The sequence below is a fragment of the Eriocheir sinensis genome, chromosome 3 (assembly GCF_024679095.1).
Source record: "Eriocheir sinensis breed Jianghai 21 chromosome 3, ASM2467909v1, whole genome shotgun sequence".
In the NCBI taxonomy this organism is placed as follows: domain Eukaryota; kingdom Metazoa; phylum Arthropoda; class Malacostraca; order Decapoda; family Varunidae; genus Eriocheir; species Eriocheir sinensis.
Window position 1 is genome coordinate 14,449,082 of NC_066511.1, and position 18,673 is coordinate 14,467,754.

The following is an 18,673-nucleotide window of genomic DNA, read 5'->3' on the forward strand; positions in this document are numbered from 1 at the left end:
AAAGGGAGAGAAGAGAAGGAAGAGCAGAAGAGAAATAGTTAAAAGAGGTAAGGGAGGGAGAGGTGAAGTTAGAGTGATGGGAAGACAGATATGAAGTGAAGGGAAGGAAGGGAGGGAGGGGAGAAAGGGGGGATATGGAGAAAAGAGGAATGGGGGGATGGTTGGGATGTGGAGATAGTATTGATGGGAAAAGATGGGGAAGGAACGTGTGGAAGGGAAGGGAAAGGAAGGGGAATTTAGGTTGGGGACAGAGAAGTGAAGGGGAAGAAGATGGCATTGCAAGTAGAGGATGAGAGATTGGTGGAGATTGATGGGGAAAAGATGGGGAAGAAACGAGGGGAAGAAGGGAAGAGAAGGAGAATATAGGTTGGGGACTGCGATATGAAGGGAAAGAAGATGGGAATGCTAGAAGAGGATGGGGCGAGGTGGGCGAGGTGGCGATGGGAAGAAAAAGGGGGATTAGTCAAGGGAAAGGGGGACGGCTGGGGAGGAGTGGGGAGTAGGTGAGGAGGAGGTGCATGGGGAAGGAGAGGTTTTAAGGGGGCAAAGGGCACGGAGGTTGGGCGGGCTACTGGTGATGGTGGTGAATGATGGAGGTGGTGGTGGAGGTGGTGATGGTGGTGGTGGGAGACGGTAACCACTTATCAAGGCCCATCGTTGCTATGACTAAATATTTGGATTTTTTTCCCCATGAATTATGCATGTGGAGGAGGAGGAGGAGGAGGAGGAGGACCTGAGGCAACGGGCTGAGTGAGGGATCTTGTGTGTGTGTGTCTGTGTGTGTGTGTGTGTGTGTGTGTGTGTGTGTGCGTCAGTGTGTATGTGCGTATCCTCCACTCCATTCTTCCCATCCTCCTCCTTCCCATCATCCATCCCTCCTCCTCCTCCTCCTCCTCCTCCTCCTCCTCCTCCTCCTCCTGACGTAATGAGGTGTGTCTGGGCGCTATGCAAATGAGGCGGCGCATTAGATGTGTAATTACGAAGGCATTAATCCCCGGAGGCTGCGTCAGGACGGGCGGGTGAGCGACGGATGGACCTTAATAAGACGGACGGGCGGACGGATGAAGGGGGGAGGAAAGGGCGCTGCGTCTCTCTCTCCCTCCCTTCCCTCCTCCTCCCCACTCGTTCCCTTCCTCTTCCCTCTTTCTGTCTTCTTCATCCGTTCCCGTCTTATTTCCGTCCCCTTCCTACGACTGTCCCCTTCTCTGGTCCGTCCCATTCCTACGTCCGTTCCTTTCCTATACGATCGTTCCCTTCTTACAACCACCCCCTTCCCCCGCCTTCTCCCCCCTTCCCTCCTCCTTCATCCCCGGCAGACTTTGAGAGGGACAAAAGAGGTTATGCGATTGGTGGAGACCTTTCTCTCCTTCGCCCTTACATGGAAATAAAAAGAGTTCGAAGAGGAAGCTACTGCTATTTATTTTTTGAAGGAAGATTAAGGAGAGTAAACGGGAAGATATAGGATAAGAAAGGAAGGGAAGGAATATCAGAGAGTGGGAAGAATCTTGTAAAATGGAAGAAATCACCGACATATTTTGTTTTAGGAAGATAAATGAGAGCGGGAAGCATCTTATAAAATGGAGAAAATCAGTCACGTATTTTTTTTTCAGCAAGGTAAAAGAAGACGGTATAAGACCTAGGAATTCAGCCACGCCTTTTTTTCATGAAGATAAAAAAAAAATCACAAAAAAATGGAGGAAATCAGTCACACCATTTATTTCTGGGAGATTAAAGAAAACCGAGAAAGGTCTTATATAATGGCGGACATCAGGAAGGTGAGCGGGAGACAGCTATAGGCCTATTAAATGTGTCTGTCGATGGTTGAGTGAAGTTGACATATTTGACACTAAGCAAATCCGTCTATCGTTAGTGTTATCATCATCATCATCAGCGTTTTTTTGGCCACTCCTCTCTATTTAGGAGCAGTAAGTAGCGGGCTTTTTTTTTTCATTATTGTTTTCTCTTTTTTTACGCCCTTGAACCGTCACCTCCGCTGTAAAAAAGAGAAATGATTATAACGCTTAAACAAAAGCATAACGAAGAAATGAAGTAACAGGAGGAGAAAGGAGGGCGGTAAAGGAAGCGAAGATAAGAAAAAAAGTAACAGGAGGAGAAAGACAAGAAAAAAAGTAACAGGAGGAGAAAGACAAGAAAAGAAGTAACAGGAGGAGAAAGACAAGAAAAGAAGTAGCAGGAGGAGAAAGGAAGACGGTAGAAGAAAGCGATGAAAGAAGAGAAAGAGGAGGAGAAAGGAGAGGAACTGAGAGGGAATGAAGGGTATTAGGTTAAATGAGAAAATGAAATACACGATAGAAAAAAACGATGAAAAGAAGAGAAACAGGAGGAGAAAAAAGGAAAACTAAGAGAAGACGAAGGGTATTAGGTTAGATAAAGAAATGAAAGCCACTATAGAAAAAGAAGAAGAAGAAGAAGAAGATAAATAAAATAAATAAAAAGAAGTAGAAAGGATGGTGGTGAGAACTAACGAGGGAATGAACGGAGGGAAGAAGAAGAAGAAGAACGGGGGAACGAGAAAGATATGAAGGATGAACAATGAAGAAAGAAATGAATAGTAAAGTAACAGTAAATGGATGGATGGAGGGAAGCGAAAGAAAAAAAAACAAAAAAACAGAAACAAAAGGAGGAGAGAGAAAAAAAAAGAGGTGGGGATGGCTGAGAGGGGACGAAGGTTAGTGTTCGGAAGACCTGGGATTAGGAAGACGCAGAAAAGGGCCGGCGTGTTCGTCCCTATGTAATAAAAATATCTTTAGTGTGTTATTTCGACGTTTAGCCGCCAGGTGGACGAAAGGGTGAACGGCAGAAAGCAATAAAAAATAATAATAACCTGTGTGTGTAGGGGGGGAGGGGGGAGGGGGTTGTGTGGGTGGTGGTGGAGGAGGGGGGAGGGAGGGAGCTGTGTGTATGTATGTGTATGTGTGAGACAGAGAGAGAGGGGGGGTGGGGGAGTAGGGCATAACACACACACACACACACACACACACACACACACACACACACACACACACACACACACACACACACACACACACACACACACACACACACACACACACACACACACAAAGGCGTATCTATTCACGAATGTCATTATGAAGGTATAAATATGTACGTCTTTATGTGTGTGTGTGTGTGTGTGTGTGTGTGTGTGTGTGTGTGTGTATGGGTGGTTAACGGGGATAATTAGCCCCATAAAGAGCAGATGAGAGAGAGAGAGAGAGAGAGAGAGAGAGAGAGAGAGAGAGAGAGAGAGAGAGAGAGAGAGAGAGAGAAAGAGAAGAGAAGAGAAGAGAAGATAAGAGAATAAATTGGGCGTTGAACTGAATCTTGTATGTCCTGTAACCCCCCCTCCCCCACACACACCAAAAAAACGAAAAAAAAACCCCGGAAAATATACTTAACATTTTACTCTGGAAGACTCTCACGAACTTCTTATTTTTTCCTACACTTCTTCAACTACTTATATTTTGCTCCTGAACGTTCTTAGAAGTAGACAACGAACAACGACAACCATTCAGACGCTATACGGAGAAGGACGGAGCGGCGCAGTACAGTTTGTCTCTCACAACTTAAGGAAAGATTATGACAAAGTGTCGTGTGTCATGAGTGGAGTTCTTGGTAAGGGGAGTTCAAGCGCTTTCCTACACTTCATTTTACGTACATACATACATTCTTTGATAGTTTGCACTCTGTTCTTTCTCCATCTCTTCTTTAATATTTGCTTCTTTTGTTTCTATTTGCTTTTCTTCCCATCTCTTCCTTTCTGTTGTCTCTCTACCCCTTATTTGCTTTGGTTTATGCATCTCATTTGTTTTTCGTTCCCTTCCTCCTCCTTTTATCTTTTTCACTCCACGTTTTCTTGGCGCTTACACAAAAATCATCTCATTTCTTCTTTTTTTACCTTTCTTCTTTATCCCCTCCTTCATCTTTTTACAGTACATGAGTTTCTCCAACAACTGTCTTTCCTCCTTCCCGTTTGCACAAATATCACCGCTTCTTTCTCTTCCCTTTCATCATATTTCTTCACCACCTCCTCCTCCTCCGCCTCCTCCTCTTTCATCTTTTTACACTGCACGAGTTTCTCCTACAATTGTTTTTCATCCCTCAGTTTTCTCTGCATCGCCCGTTTACACAAATATCATCACTTCTTCATCGCTCACTACCTTTCTCCACTACCTCCTCCTCTTTCTCCAATTTACAGTACACAAGTTTCTCCTACGATTGTTTTCATCCCTCAGCTTCCTTTGCATCTCCCGCGGTCCACACAAACGAGCCCTAAGCATCCACTGCCCCGCGGGTGTTCCCTTCGCTATTTCCTCTCCTCCCGCGGCTCCGTCAGCGCGGTATCACACGGCATCATGTTTATTGGTCAGTTATGGCTGCCCGTGACCACCCAGCCACCCAGCCACTGATGGTGTAAGAGTAGAGAAGGGAAGGGAAGGGAAGGGAGGTGAGGTGAGGGAAGGGTAGTGTTGGATAGGGTAAGGTAAAGTAAGGTAAAGTTGGGAAAGGGAAGGGAAGAAAGAGGAAGGAATGGGAAGAAATGGAAAGGGAAGAGAAGGGAAGGGAAGGGAAGGGAAGGAATGGGAAGGGAAGGGAATATGAAGGTAATATATGGTAGATTAGGGAAGGGAAGGGTAGTGTTGGTTAAGGTAAGCTAGTGTAAGGTCAGGTTGCTAAAGTTAAGGAAGAGAAGTGAAGTGAAGCGAAGTGAACTGGAGTGTAATGTATACGCATGGTAAATTAGGGAAGAGATGTATAGATAAATAAACAGCTACAGAAAGAGCGAAAGAAAGAGAGAAAGAGAGACCAGCCTGAATCAGGTAGCCAGGTCAAACACCCAAAACTACCCCAGTCTCAAATTACACACACACACACACACACACACACACACACACACACACACACCTCCCATCACCCCCACCCCCACCCCCACCTCTCAATCCCCCCTCTCCCCCCCCCCCCCCGTAGTCAGGTCACCACCCCCTCCCCACCCTTCCCCTCCTTCCCTTCCCCCCCAACAAGACTTTTATCCTCGCATTATTCCTCCTCTCGGGCGATGATAGGGCGATAATATTAGTGCTCAACCCTCGAGTCTCCTTGGGCGAGCCTCTACAGCCTATTTCCCTTCTTTATTCCCGTGTTATTCAGACCTTCTCGGAGATGATTGCGTGATAGTATTAGTGTCTCCCGTGTCCCCGAACCTCCCAGCCGCGTCCTCAGCCCAAGCTCGGAAGGTTATTGTTATTTAAGTCCCATTGGAAGAGGAGGAGGAGGAGGGAGGGGTGGAGAAGGGGGGAGGAAAGTGAGGGTTGCTACTATACGCTCGTGTGTCATTGAGGGAGAGAGAAAGAGTAAGGGAGAGAAAGCGAGAGCGAGAGAGAGGTTAGGGAAGGTTTTTGTATTCAAATGACGAGGTTTTCTGTTATTATTATTGTTTTTATGAGGACGAGTTGGGTTGTATGATTTTTGTTTCTTTTCCTTTTCTTCTTAATTTTACTGTAATATCCTCCTCCTCCTCCTCCTCCTTTTTCTTCACGTATGGTTTCTCTATTTCCTTGTCTTCATCTTCCTATATTGTCTTTCTTCCTTCTTCTACCTCTCCTTCTTTCCTTCTTTCTCTGTTTACTTCTTCCTCAGCATAAAGTCACTACAAAATATATGTCGTGTATTTCTGTCATAAAGTTTTCTCTATTCTTATTATTACTTTATTTATTTTTTCGCAGTTTTATTCTTAATGCCCAGAGTCGGAAAGTCTTTTTTTTTTTTTTCCTTTTTAATACTGAAACCATTACTTAAGGGAATGTAATCCTACGAGTGAGTGCGTCTGTATGTGTGTGTGTGTGTGTGTGTGTGTGTGTGTGTGTGTGTGTGTGTGTGTGTGTGTGTGTTAGTTATCAGAGCATGTATCTACACAATGGCCTGGACGAGGGGAGGGCAAGGACGTGCCTGGCCCCGTGAGCACCGCCGCCCTGCAGGAGTGAGGTGGCCGCGGCGGGGGGCTGCGTGGCGGCTCCCGCTTCTAGGGGGGGGGGAGGAGTGACGGGACAGTGTGGCAACGACGGGCCTTTACGAGTATTAGAGGAACACAGGTATTTCCAGCGGCTCGTATATATCAAGTGTAATCCTTCCTCAGTGTCTGCTTCATTTATCCTAATCAACCTTCTGCTCTTATCGTTGTCAAGAAAGAAAAAAATACGTTTAAAGAAGGAGTGTTGAAGTTATATATTTTTTTCTTGATGTCAAGTGAGACAAGCTCTTGGGGTGAAAGCAACACAGAAGAGGTGACTGTCTCCTTTCTCCCCGCGACACTCAGGCGGGTACACGCCGGGCTTCCTCTCTTCAGTGACAGCAACAGAAACACGCTGAAGGAAAAGCAGTGATCTAAGCCTCATGCTCTTTGTAAAATCACCTGAGACGAGGCAGTGCCCAGAAAGTGTAGGCATGAGGCGGGGTAGAGGCGACAGTAAGATTGTCCCACACTTCTCCAAAATGTCAGGCCAGTCTGGCGCCAACGCAGGGAGCGGGGAAGTCAAGAAGTCTTTCCTTCCCGCAGGTGCAGAAGGCAAGGCGGGGCGGGGCGAGGCGGTGCTGGCCTGACTCAGTGATATGATCGTCTCCGTCCACGCCATGACAGGCAGAGTGCGGGTCCAGGAGGGGCGGGGCGGGCCGGGGCTGTCCTCGTGCTCGCCGCCACGGCTACCGGTGTTGCGCGCCGCCTTGCCGCCTATCCCCGGGCCGCACCCGCCACTTCCCGCCGCTGCGTCGTCCCGCAGCACGGCTCAATGTGGCGCGGCGCCACCCCGGGCGCGCCGCGCCACCACCCGAGGGTTACGTGTGGACAGGCGAGGCGGCCGCCGCCAACACCTGTCACGCCGACGCTCCTCGCTTGCCTTGACGCCGCGCCACTTGCCTGGCTAGGAAATGACATGGCCTTGAGTGAGGCTTGCGACGGATGTAATATGTGAACCTTTCCGGGCCGTGTCTGATCGGTGATGTTATTCGCAGCCGTCCGCCCGTCACCACGCAGACACACGCACACTTGGCGGCGCGGCAGCTCTAGCGCCGCCCTTGCCAAGGCGTTCATTCTCATGCTGCTTGCCTTCAAAACTCTATCCTTTTCCTTAATTTTTTATTTTTTTTATTATTTGTCTTTATCCTCGTATTAGTTTTCTGTAATACATTGCCTTTGTGGTAGTGCCATCAGTAGTAGTCTATTTGTTCATCCTTTTTTACCTATACAGTGCATGATTTACCTATGCAGAATAGTTTACTCTTCGTCGCCGTAAGGTAACCATGCCGTTCCTCGCCCCGCAGATACACTAAATACCTGTACCCGTACGAGTGTGAGAAGACGAAGCTGTCCAGCCCGGCGGAGCTGCAGGCGGCCATCGACAACAACAGGCGGGAGGGGCGCCGCTCCTCCTACGGCAGCTATGTGGACAGCGTGCAGCCGCCCCTCCTCAGCCTCCAGTCCCTGCAGAGCCTCCACAGCCCCCTCGCCCTCGCCACCTCGCACTTCAACGGCGGAGGCAACACCTACCCGCTGCCCCAACCCGACGGTCTGCTAGGTGAGTGTGCGGCGGGATCCGGACTTTGTTTTTTGTCTTTATTGTTTGTTGGTGCATAGGTGGCGTTGTGTGTGTGTGTGTGTGTGTGTGTGTGTGTGTGTGTGTGTGTGTGTGTGTTTATGTAACATTCACTTTCCCGCTCTTCTTATATCTATTGTATCCTTTAGCAATTCGTTGACTTCTTTAATGTTTTCAAGTACTCATTAGAGGAACAACAATCTTTCAATACCTTCGTCAAACTCCGGGATTCACTATATAGTTGACATTGGTCTGGTCATGTCTTTCCTTCCCCAGCTGCCCAGGCTGTGTCATCTGCGGCATAATGTAAAGTGCATTGCTTAATTTCTCGCATAATGCCAGGTCATCACCACCGCCGCCGCCGCCGCCTCCCGGGAATCGTGATCCCCTTTAACATTTGCATGTGCGCGGCCACGCTCGGCAATATCGCAATTACCCGCCGCTCCGTGATTACGTATGTAAATGATGAGCCCACAGCGGCGGCGGCGGCGGCAATGGAGGCGTCCTGCAGGGCTGGACGGGCCTCGGCACTGATGATCGACGCCCCGGCACAAATAGCCGGGATTTAGGCCTTAGCGCGCGGCGTGGCACAGCACTGTGTTTGCCCGCGGCCCGCCGGCCCCCGCCCCGCCATCAGGCACCAGCCCAGCACACGTTTTCGTTCGCTAAAACAACTAACTCAATGCACTTTTTTTTATTGACTAATGTTTTGGTCTGACATCATAGACTTTAGATATAGATAGATGTGTGGACAAATGGAGACGGAGCTTTATTTACTACTGTTAAGCTCTGACATCACAGACTACAGATAGATGCATGGACAGCTGGAGACAGGCTTGATAGATATGGTGCTACTTTCGAACACTGTTATGATGGCCGTTGCTTAATGAATCATGCGGCTCTTTTTGTCGGATGGGCATACGCTAGAGCTGCGCATAGCCTCGCTGCTCATCTCCGTCACACTGGCAACGCCCTTCAAGAACTACCCCCACTCCCACCTACACTTACCTACATAACAGTGACTGACCAAGAACCTAATAAACAGAAACTAATTACATATACGTTTTTGTTCATCTAGCTATGCCACCACAACCATTAGTACCTCCACCACCACCATCGCCGCCACACTTCACTGCCCCTTCACCACCACCACTACCACCACCACCACCACTACCACCACCACTACCACTACCACCATCATCATCATCATCTCCCCCTCCCCCCATCATTCTCCCTCCCCCCGGCGTAGCAATAACAAAGTGTAAATGAGTTTTTTGCCGAGTGATATCAACTGTACGAGAGAGAGAGAGAGAGAGAGAGAGAGAGAGGGAGAGGGAGAGGGAGGGGGGAGGTGTTCGGACTGCAGTTTACAACGTTGACCATAAAAGTAAAAAAAAAAAGAGGGACAGACAGACAGACAGACAGGGACAAAATAGACAGATGCACAAAGATTTAAAATAGACAGAGATAGGTAGATAGATAGTAATAGTAGTAGTAATAGCAATAGTAGTAGTAGCAGCAATAGCAGTAGTAGTAGTAATAGTAGTAGTAGCAGCAATAGCAGTAGTAGTAATAGTAGTAATAGTAGTAGTAGTAGTAGTAGTAGTAGAGGTAGAAGTAATATAAATGGTGGTTTAGGTAGCAATCTCAGCAGTGGTAACATTAGTGCTTGCAGAAATGTTAGAAGTGGTGTTAATTGCTTATTATATACAAGTTCCTGGCGGTGATGTGTCGGCGGTATTTCCGATGTTAGCGTGATAGTCGCAAGTAAGTGGACCAGCGGTGATAGTGGCAGTGATCGCCCCCTGATGGTAGGAAGGTAATTCGTAATAGGTTGAGTGTCGCAAATATAAGCATGAGTCAAGCAAGATGGCTTCACTATAAACACTTGCCTGCACCACTAACGGGCCTCATCAAGAAACCCTACAGGTGCTACAGGCTGAAAGTTAAAAAAAAGGGAGGAAAATGATGTATCGTAAGTAGCAGAAGAAAAAATAACATCAGTGAGATATGCATGGTGGTAGCTTAGAGGCTGAAGGTCACGGTGGTATATCCTTGCATAGTGTACATATAACGACACCATCCCCATATTCGTCCCCATCTCCCTCCCGTCCCCTCTCCCCATTCTCCCCACCTCCGTCTCATCCGCACTCTGCACACTTGCCTCCGCCGCCGCGCAATCCGGGCAATAAATGGCCGCGCCGGAGCTGCCGTGATATCTCGCCGCCGATCAGCCGCCGCCCCGCCGCCAACGATTTATTTTACCGTCCTTGTGTTGGCTTTATGGCGGCGCAGCGACGGCCCGCACTGCTTTACGTCGTTTATACGTGTTTTATGCACTTCTCGTCCTCTTCCTGGCCTTCCTTCCGCTCCTTCCTCTCCTCCTCCCTCTCTCTTCTCCAAACACTGCATGTCCCTCCTATTTCGCCTTCTCATTTCCTGGTTCTTCTGGGTCTATCTGTCTATCTATCTATCTATCTGTCTATCTATCTATTTCCATCTCGAGCGATTGGTCAACTCTCGAACAGTGAATAAAGGAGAGAATGAATCCTTCCTGCCTCCAATCCTTCCTTCTCCTGAACATCCTTCTCCCAGTCTTTTTCTCTCATCCTTTCTCCTTCCATCCTTCCTCCTACCATCCTTCCTCCTCTCACCCTTCTTTATCCCATCCTTCCCCTGTCCTTCCTCCTCCAATCCTCCTATCCTGTAAGTTATCTCTGTTGCAAGTAGTCAGGGATATCACTCCCACGTAGGACCTTCTCTAAATCCCAGATGCTTCTTCTCCCGCCGTAAGTCCCATATAAGTCCCAGGATCCTTCTTCACCCACCCCACACCCCTTATAAGTTATCTCTGTTGCAAAGACTCAAGGATATCACACCCACATAGGACCTCCTCTAAGTCCCAAATGCTACTTCTGAAATTTTAAGTCTTGGAGTAAGTCCCAGGATCCTACTTCTCACACCTTGAAGAACTGCCGTATGTTAACTTTATTGCAAGGACTCTGATATCCCTCCAACGTAAGAGATACAAGTCCCAGGATGCTTACTTCTATCCCAAAGCTTCGTATATATATTCCATGTTGCTAAATTTCCCGCCCTGAGGAACCTCCGTACAAGTGATCTCTATTGTAAAAACATTAAAATATTCCTCCCAAGTCCCAGGATGCTGCTACTTCTATTCCAAAACTCGTATAAGTCACAAGATGCTACTTCTCCCTACCCAAAGCTCCGTATAGATCTCAGGTTGCTCCGTCTCCCACCCTGAGGATCCCCCGTATAAGTTAACTCAACTGCCGGGACGCAAGAGGCCGCAAAGATAAGGAAATACAAGCTGAGGTTAGCGGGCCGCGGAGATAGCGCGAGTCCGGAGTAATGAACAAGATACCAACGTAGTCACGCTTTTGGCTATAGTTAGCAATGGTGATGATGCAGATAAGGGAAGATGAATCAGCCGCCAGCAGCCTCGCAGCGCTGATACACCCCCGAAGACTGGCCTATCCCCGTCCTGCTCCACGTCTTTCAGTTGCTCCTTATGGCGTCTGGGTTTAGGGATGGAGGTGGCGTGGTTGAGGGAGCGGGGCGTCGGGCTGTGCAGTCTGCTTTTCTTAATCGAGATAGTTCTTCGTTTTTTACTTAAGTCGTGTTGGATGTTGACGAATTGCGGCCACGTGTCTTGGAGGGCGAAGAGCCAACCTTGGGCCGTCCCTTCGTCGCCTGCTACTACTACTACTGCGATGGCCTCTCCGGAGCCTTGCCACTCTGCTCTCTCTCCGTCTCTGTGTTTTGTTGCGTTGTCTCTTTGGTTATCCTTCGTTCGTCTCTCATTCGGTCTTGCGTCAGTATCAGAATGAGGTGAAGAGAGAGATAAATAGATAGGTAGATAGATAGATAAATAGAGGTAGATAGACTGATGGATAAATAAGATATATAGATAGGTAGATAGATAGATAAATAGAGATAGATAGACTGATGGATAAATAGAGACGCGAATAGAAAATAATCTAACGAGAACAGATGATTCAAGTTGAGAAAGAGGCCGATACAAAAGGAGATTGAGAGACTTGGGGCTGCGATGGGATTCGAACCCGGGTCTGCTGCTGTTAAGACGATGTTGCTAACTTTTCCACCACAAAGAGGCAGTAGACAAAAATCCTCGTGTTCAAGTGAAAGAGAAAAAAAAAGCCGTTTTTGTTCTCTTCATACGCCCTTCCATTCCCTCCCATTCCTCTCCCACTTCATTCCACTCCTTTCCATTCGTTCCAATTCCTTTCCATTCCTTCCCAATCCATCCCTTCCATCCCTGCCCATTCCCCTCCTATCCCATCCCATGCTACTCAACACCAATCCATTTAACCACTTCCATCGCATCCACTATACTATCAAATCTAACCCCATCCCATTCCATTCCAATACTACCTCTCCATCTCCCCAGCCCCCATCCTATCCAACTCCACGTTATCCCTACCCATTACGTAACAAATACCTGGCAACGGAAAGCCCATGAGAGAGAGATAGAGAGAGAGAGAGGGAGAGAGAGAGAGAGGGGTGGGGGGGGGGAGAGACACACACATACACACACTCGCACTCGCTCCCATACGAAAGGCGAATGATACGGGCACGGACGGGATTCACCTGGCGGCCCCTCTCCGTTAGGTGGGGCGGACAGGTACCAATTAGCGGGGCAATATAAATAGATCCGTGCGGGGACCATTCATGTAGGGGGGAGCGGCACAAAAGACTCATTATCATATCGTTTATGGAAGGAATCAAATCGTATTGTCTCGGCTCCTTTGAGGGCGGCAGCAGGACCCGCCTCTCCACGGCATTCAGTGTCTGGGCCTGCCATCAATTGGGCGAATGAAAGGTGCTCGCTGCCCTTACTCATCTCATGCTCACTCCCTCTCCCCCCCATTCTCTCTCTCTCTCTCTCTCTCTCTCTCTCTCTCTCTCTCTCTCTCTCTCTCTCTCTCTCTCTCTCTCTCTCTCTCTCTCTCTCTCTCTCTCTCTCTCTCTCTCTCTCTCTCTCTCTCTCTCTATCTCTATATCTCTCTCTCTCTCTCTCTCTCTCTCTCTCTCTCTCTCTCTCTCTCTCTCTCTCTCTCTCTCTCTCTCTCTCTCTCTCTCTCTCTCTCTCTCTCTCTCTCTCACTTGTTCGTTCGTGTTGCCTCTCTATACAATCTCCATCCTCATTGTCTCTCTTTCTCACAGTTTACTCCACCCCATCCATTCCTCCTCCCCCCCCTCTCTCTGTCTCTGTCTCTCTGTTCCCAATTGTCTCTGTCTGTATGTTCGTCTGTCGGTGGTTAGTTCTTTATCTGTTGCTCGCCCTTGCTCTCTCTTCTATATCTATCTCTGTTTCTGGTTCTCATTCTCTTGTTCCTTCTTACACTCGCTCATCCATTTAATTTCCCTCATTCCTTTCCTTCTTTCGTCTCTTCTTTCCTTTTCCTTCTTCCTTAGTTTTTTTCTCTCATCCCGTCTCTCTCTCTTCCTCTTCTTACGTACATAATAGGTAAAACTGTAGCAGGAATACGTATAATGTTGTATAATTAATCAAAGTATTTCTATTTCTACTTATGCATAGATAAGACTGTGGTATACATGACTGTGTGTGTGTGTGTATATGTGTATGGATAGGTGTGTATGTGTGTGGGCATGTGTGTGTACGTACCCCCTTTATGTACACCTCATAGCCACCACTATCATTATCTTCGTGTCGTGATTAAGGCGATTGGGAAATGTGGAAATGTGGGTCGTACTGTCTGCTGGCAACGTGAGGCAATGGACGGTATAGCGGCGGCAACACGCTTTCCAATCCTAAGTCAGCGCCATCTGGATTCCTCTTCGAACCTTTGTCACGTACTTTAATCAACTTTTGCCTTGGACATGTTTCTCTGTGGACGTAAAATTGGGGAAAAGAGAAACAAAAACAACAGCAGCAAAAAAACAGATGATGGGCGTTTGTTCTTGAAAAGTTTAGGGAGAGAGAAAAAAAACGGAAAATAAAAACGAGAGAAAAATAAAACAGGAATTAGTAGTAGGAGTGGATATTTGTTTCAAGAAAGATTATGAAAAGCAATCAACCACTTTCCTTTTATAAGTCAACACCATCTGGAGTTTTTTTTTTTTCTTTTCTTATTTTCATCGACCCGTTTCCCGGGGTAATGGATTCATACCCCGCTAAAAGGGCCAACGGTACGGAGATGAGCACCGCAGCCACGCGCAGCTATACCAAATACACTCAACTTTACCTACTTATCGTTTACCTTCCTTCTACTTCGGCAATTACTCGGTTCTTTCAAACTGGATCTGAAGAAGAGAGGATAAAAAGAGTCTGAGGCCCAAATCCCTTAAAGTGCGTTACGTAATGAGACTGTTTATAACACACAACACTCACGTCGCCTAAACAATAGCATACCACCACCACCACCACCACTAGGACCACGACAACAACGACAACAAAGAAAGCGAGGTCTTCGTGTACGCAATTATCTCGTAAAAGCGGCGATGTTGATACCTTCTTCCGGTGGCATTGAAATTACTCTGCGAAACCTGAAAAAGAGCGGACCATAAGCTGGGGGATAGGGTGCGAAATTACTGCTCTCGGTGTTTGTTGGGGAATTACGAGATAGAGGGAGGGACCGAGAGAGAGAGAGAGAGAGAGAGAGAGAGAGAGAGAGAGAGAGAGAGAGAGAGAGAGAGAGAGAGAATCAGACAGGCAGACAGAAAGAATATTAGTTTTTGAGAAAAGGCATGGAGAAGACACTAAGAAAGGACAAGGATGTTCGGTAACCTCGGCGAAATGTGTTAAAATTTGTCTCCACCTGGCACTCCTAAGACGAACCAGAGAGAATGTTGAGCCGCGTGGGAGCCCTGGAGCGGTGCGGCCACACTCTCCCTTTCGTGCGATGAGACTCCTCGGCGCAACACAACACCCGCGGCCTCCTCATGCAAGGTGCGAATGGCCTGCCGCCTGTCCATAGCCCCAAAGACTCCTCGGCAGCTCCATAGCCCGAAGAAGGCTCACCACCGCCCAGTACACTGCGTCACAGCCTGGAATAGTCCCAATCTCCTCCAGAAGGCGCCGTCCCGGGCCTCGCCACGTCCCGGGTCAGGGCAGGTCGCGCCACCTATTTACATATCTATTTGGGCGTGATTAATGGGGAACCGCGGCGGCCCGGCCCACCGGCTTCACCTTTTCCCACAAAGCTTCGTTCCTGGAGGTGCCCCCTGGCCTCCGCCCCTTTGACTCTGGGCGCAGTGCCAGAGTCTCAACTTGCAATACACTGATCAGAGTGACACAAGCTGCCTCCCGCCAATCGTTGCGTGCAGTCCAACAGAAGCCACGAGCGGCGGCGTTGGCAGCGGCGGGCGGCACCCACGAGTGCGAGGCTCGTCCACTGCCTCCCGTCTGATAATTACTTGACTGTGGTGTGACGTGCGGCGCGGCACCTGATGGAGGAGCCTCAGGGGCGGGGCAGCACGGCGGGGCGGGGCGGGACAGGGCGAGGGGCAGCGGGTGTCTCGTCGCCCCTGTACTCACGCTTGTTGGGCGTCCACAAGGGCGGCCGCCGAGGGCTTCCACTTAATTCAGTGCGTGGAGCTTTCCATTCTGTTAATTGCGGCGCGGACTCCACGGCGCACGATCCTCGCTGCGAAGTCGTGTAAAGGCGAGGCAAAGGTAAAGCTTAGGGGGGGAGGGGGCAGGACGCGGGCCCTGCCGTCCCTACATAAGCTGGTGTATAATCTGGCCTATCTACATACCTTGCTAAATTGGTGGCCTTTAAGACGCTTTGATTATACTTTATAATTGAAGATTACGCTCGGCCCATTATAATGATCGACTGGCATTATTAGGAAGTTGCTCCCCGCATGTTCCCGTCGCCGCGCAGACAGCCGCGCATACGTCATGTAATTATTATACGTCGGTGATGGTAGTGGGTGGGAGTGGGCGTGTGTGGGCGGGGAGGGGCGGTGCGAGGCGTCATAAGCCCCTCCTCCCATGTTCCTTTGTGCTGGCCCACCACCCACGTCCGCCCCGCCCACACCCGGCCCTCCCAGCCCTCCCCCGCCCACCCCAGGCGCTTCCGTGTCCCGTCCGGCCACTGAAATACACGACTGCTCCTCGTGTGTGTGTGTGTGTGTGTGTGTGTGTGTGTGTGTGTGTGTGTGTGTGTGTGTGTGTGTACACTCCCTGACACCTCTTCTCCTCCAGGCCGCGGCGGGTCGCCCCCGGGGTCGCAGGAGGCGCTGCTGGAGGCAACGCGCCTCACCATGTGGAAGCTCTACAACCAGGGGCTCGGCGGAGTCGGCGGCGGCTTCCCGCACGAGGACGAGGCCGTTAAGCTGCCACCGCCGCCGCCACACCACCCGCTGGCCGGCGGAGGCGGCATGCCCTTCCCGCCGCAGAAGGAGGCGCTCAACCTCGAGGTCAAGGACGAGGTGAGTCACGCTCCTATGTGTGTTGACGTAATGCAATCCTTCAGTGTCGTGTTCAGTCTGTCCTTACGTTGAAGGTCACGGCTGAGGCGACGTTACATGCAACGTTCCTCACTAATGTGATGCTCTCCACTCCACGTGTACGCCATTGACAGCATAATGCGTACATAATTTTTATAAGCTTCATGAAACATTATTTTCAATTTTAAAATAAATACTGTACTGTTACCTTTTTTCGTCACCTATAAGGAACTTCCTCCTCCTGCCTTACCTTACCTTAATCATTTCTCCACACCTACCTGTAGTCGCCTTTTCCCCCGTGTTCTAACCCTCCTCTTCCCCCGCCAGGACATGCCGCCGCTCCTGGACAACCGTGGGTACCAGCCTTTCTGCCTGCAACGGGCGGGGCGCCTCAAGGACCCTGCCGACCACCACCGCATCGACCTCCGCAACGACCTACGCAACGACCTACGCAACGACTTCAGAAGCGAGCTGCGTAACGACATGCGTAGCCGCCTAGAGGAGGCCTCCATGGCGCCCTCAGCCAAGCGCCCCGCCCAGCAGCAACAGGACGAGCCCAACGACCACCGTCTCCCGCCGCCCACCACGCCCACGCCGCCCACGCCGCCCGGCTACCCTGGCGCCAACATCAAGATTACGTCCAGAGGTGAGGGAGGTGAAGGCTAGAGGGAAGGGGTGAGGGAGGGAGAGGGGGAGGGATGGGGAGAGGGGGAGGGATGGGGAGAGGGGGAGGGATGGGGAGAGGGGGAGGGATGGGGGGGAGAGAGAGAGAGAGAGAGAGAGAGAGAGAGAGAGAGACTAAGTTAGTTAGTTAATTGTTTAGTTAGTTAGTTAGCTAGTTAGTTAGTTAGTTAGTTAGTTAGTTAGTGTGTGTGTGTGTGTGTGTGTGTGTGTGTGTGTGTGTGTGTGTGTGTGTGTGTGTGTTTCTGAATAATAAAACAAATAATTAGGGCTTAAGTAGATGTATAGATCACCTTGCACACATTCTTCAGGGGATAAGAATCATAATTATCATCATCATCATCACCATCATCACCGCTAGCTCTCATTTCTACAGCCCACTAACGGTTTTCTATCTTCGTATTGCGGTGTGTTGCAGGCGGGCGGGGTCAGGACCAGAGCATGGTGGTCAGTATGGAGGTCAACGGCATCATGTACCAGGGCGTGCTGTTCGCTCAGGCTCCCCGGGCACGCTTCAGCTAAAGACGCTCTGCTCTGTACGCCCGAACCCGGAGGCGGCGCTGACGGGGCAGGACCCAGGGCAAGGGGGAGGTGTAGGCCCTTCACCGCTCCAACAGCCCTTCAGCCGTTCGCCACGTCCTCTCACCTCTTCACCCCTTCCTGGAGACGATGGGGCTGGGGAGGACATAGGGAGGAAAAAGGAAGAATGGAGTTCATCTTCAGCCCCATCAGTCCTTCAGCCCATCAGCCCTTCGCTTCGTTCTCTCACCTCTTTGCCCTTCCTTGAGATGATGGGAGCTGGGAAGGACAGAGGGTGAAGAAGGGAGGAATGGAGTTGATCTTCAGCCCCATAAGTCCCTCAGCCTCTCAGCCCTTCAGCCTTTGTCCTCGTCATCTCCACTCACCCTTTCCTGAATATTGTGAGTCTGAAGAGGCTCAAAAGTGAGGAAGGGCTATACCGAGTGATGGTCTTCAGCCCCATCAGCCCCTTCAGTCCCTTAAGCCCTTCAGCCTCTATCTGCCCTTCCTGGAGATCACTGGGCTGGCAAGGAACGATGGTGTTTCAGCCCCTTATAGCCCCTTTAGCCCTCCAACAGCCAGCACAGACAGTTGATTCTTAGGTTGAAAAGGGGCTTGATGAGGACTGGTCTTTGGGGCTTAGCGGAGGACTGGGTGAGGTCTTGGGGCTGAGTGTGGGACTGACCGAGGTCTTGGAGGGTCTGGGGACTACACGTGTGGGTGCCAAAATTGGTGGGCACTGGCGCTGGGTACTATCTTGTGGAATAACGATAGACTAGTAGTGCCAACTCTCTCTCTCTCTCTCTCTCTCTCTCTCTCTCTCTCTCTCTCTCTCTCTCTCTCTCTCTCTCTCTCTCTCTCTCTCTCTCTCTCTCTCTCTCTCTCTCTCTCTCTCTCTCTCTCTCCTTTTCTTCTCTTTTTTTGTTGTTGTATGTGACAAATAATGAGAGAGAGAGAGAGAGAGAGAGAGAGAGAGAGAGAGAGAGAGAGAGAGAGAGAGAGAGAGAGAGAGAGAGAGAGAGATACCGTCTAAATAAAACAACAAGATCAAAAAAACACTCTTGTACATTTTGTTAGTGTGTATGTATGTAAGTTTCTCGTTCCGTGTATGTATGTTTGTACGTATACTTCTGGTAAATAAAAAAATAACGTGTACGTATAAAAAAAATGATTCTTGTAGTTGGCGCTGGAGCTGACGATGATGATGATGATGGTGATGATGATGGTGATGCCGGTTCTCGAATTAACAGTATATTTGACTCTTTTGGACTGAAGGCTCTTGGGATAACGCTAAATTACGTTAAACTACGATAAATGTTAGTAAATAATATAAATAACTTTCTTTTAGTCAATTTTTTGCAACGGTTGAATGGACGTTCGTTTTATCAGCCTCAAAATATTGTTGT

General features: G+C 49.4%; 1 protein-coding gene across 1 annotated transcript in view; it reads left to right on the plus strand.

The window, feature by feature from the left end:
* LOC127005491 (AT-rich interactive domain-containing protein 3B-like) overlaps positions 1-18,110 on the plus strand; it is a 132,322-nt gene extending 114,212 nt beyond the window's left edge. Inside the window, exons 7-10 of the mRNA XM_050874398.1 lie at positions 7,336-7,589; positions 15,823-16,049; positions 16,395-16,713; positions 17,167-18,110. Of these exons, the coding sequence (XP_050730355.1) occupies positions 7,336-7,589; positions 15,823-16,049; positions 16,395-16,713; positions 17,167-17,270 (904 nt within the window). The 3' untranslated portion in view covers positions 17,271-18,110. The remainder of the gene's footprint in view (positions 1-7,335; positions 7,590-15,822; positions 16,050-16,394; positions 16,714-17,166) is intronic.
* Positions 18,111-18,673: the final 563 nt, after the last annotated feature.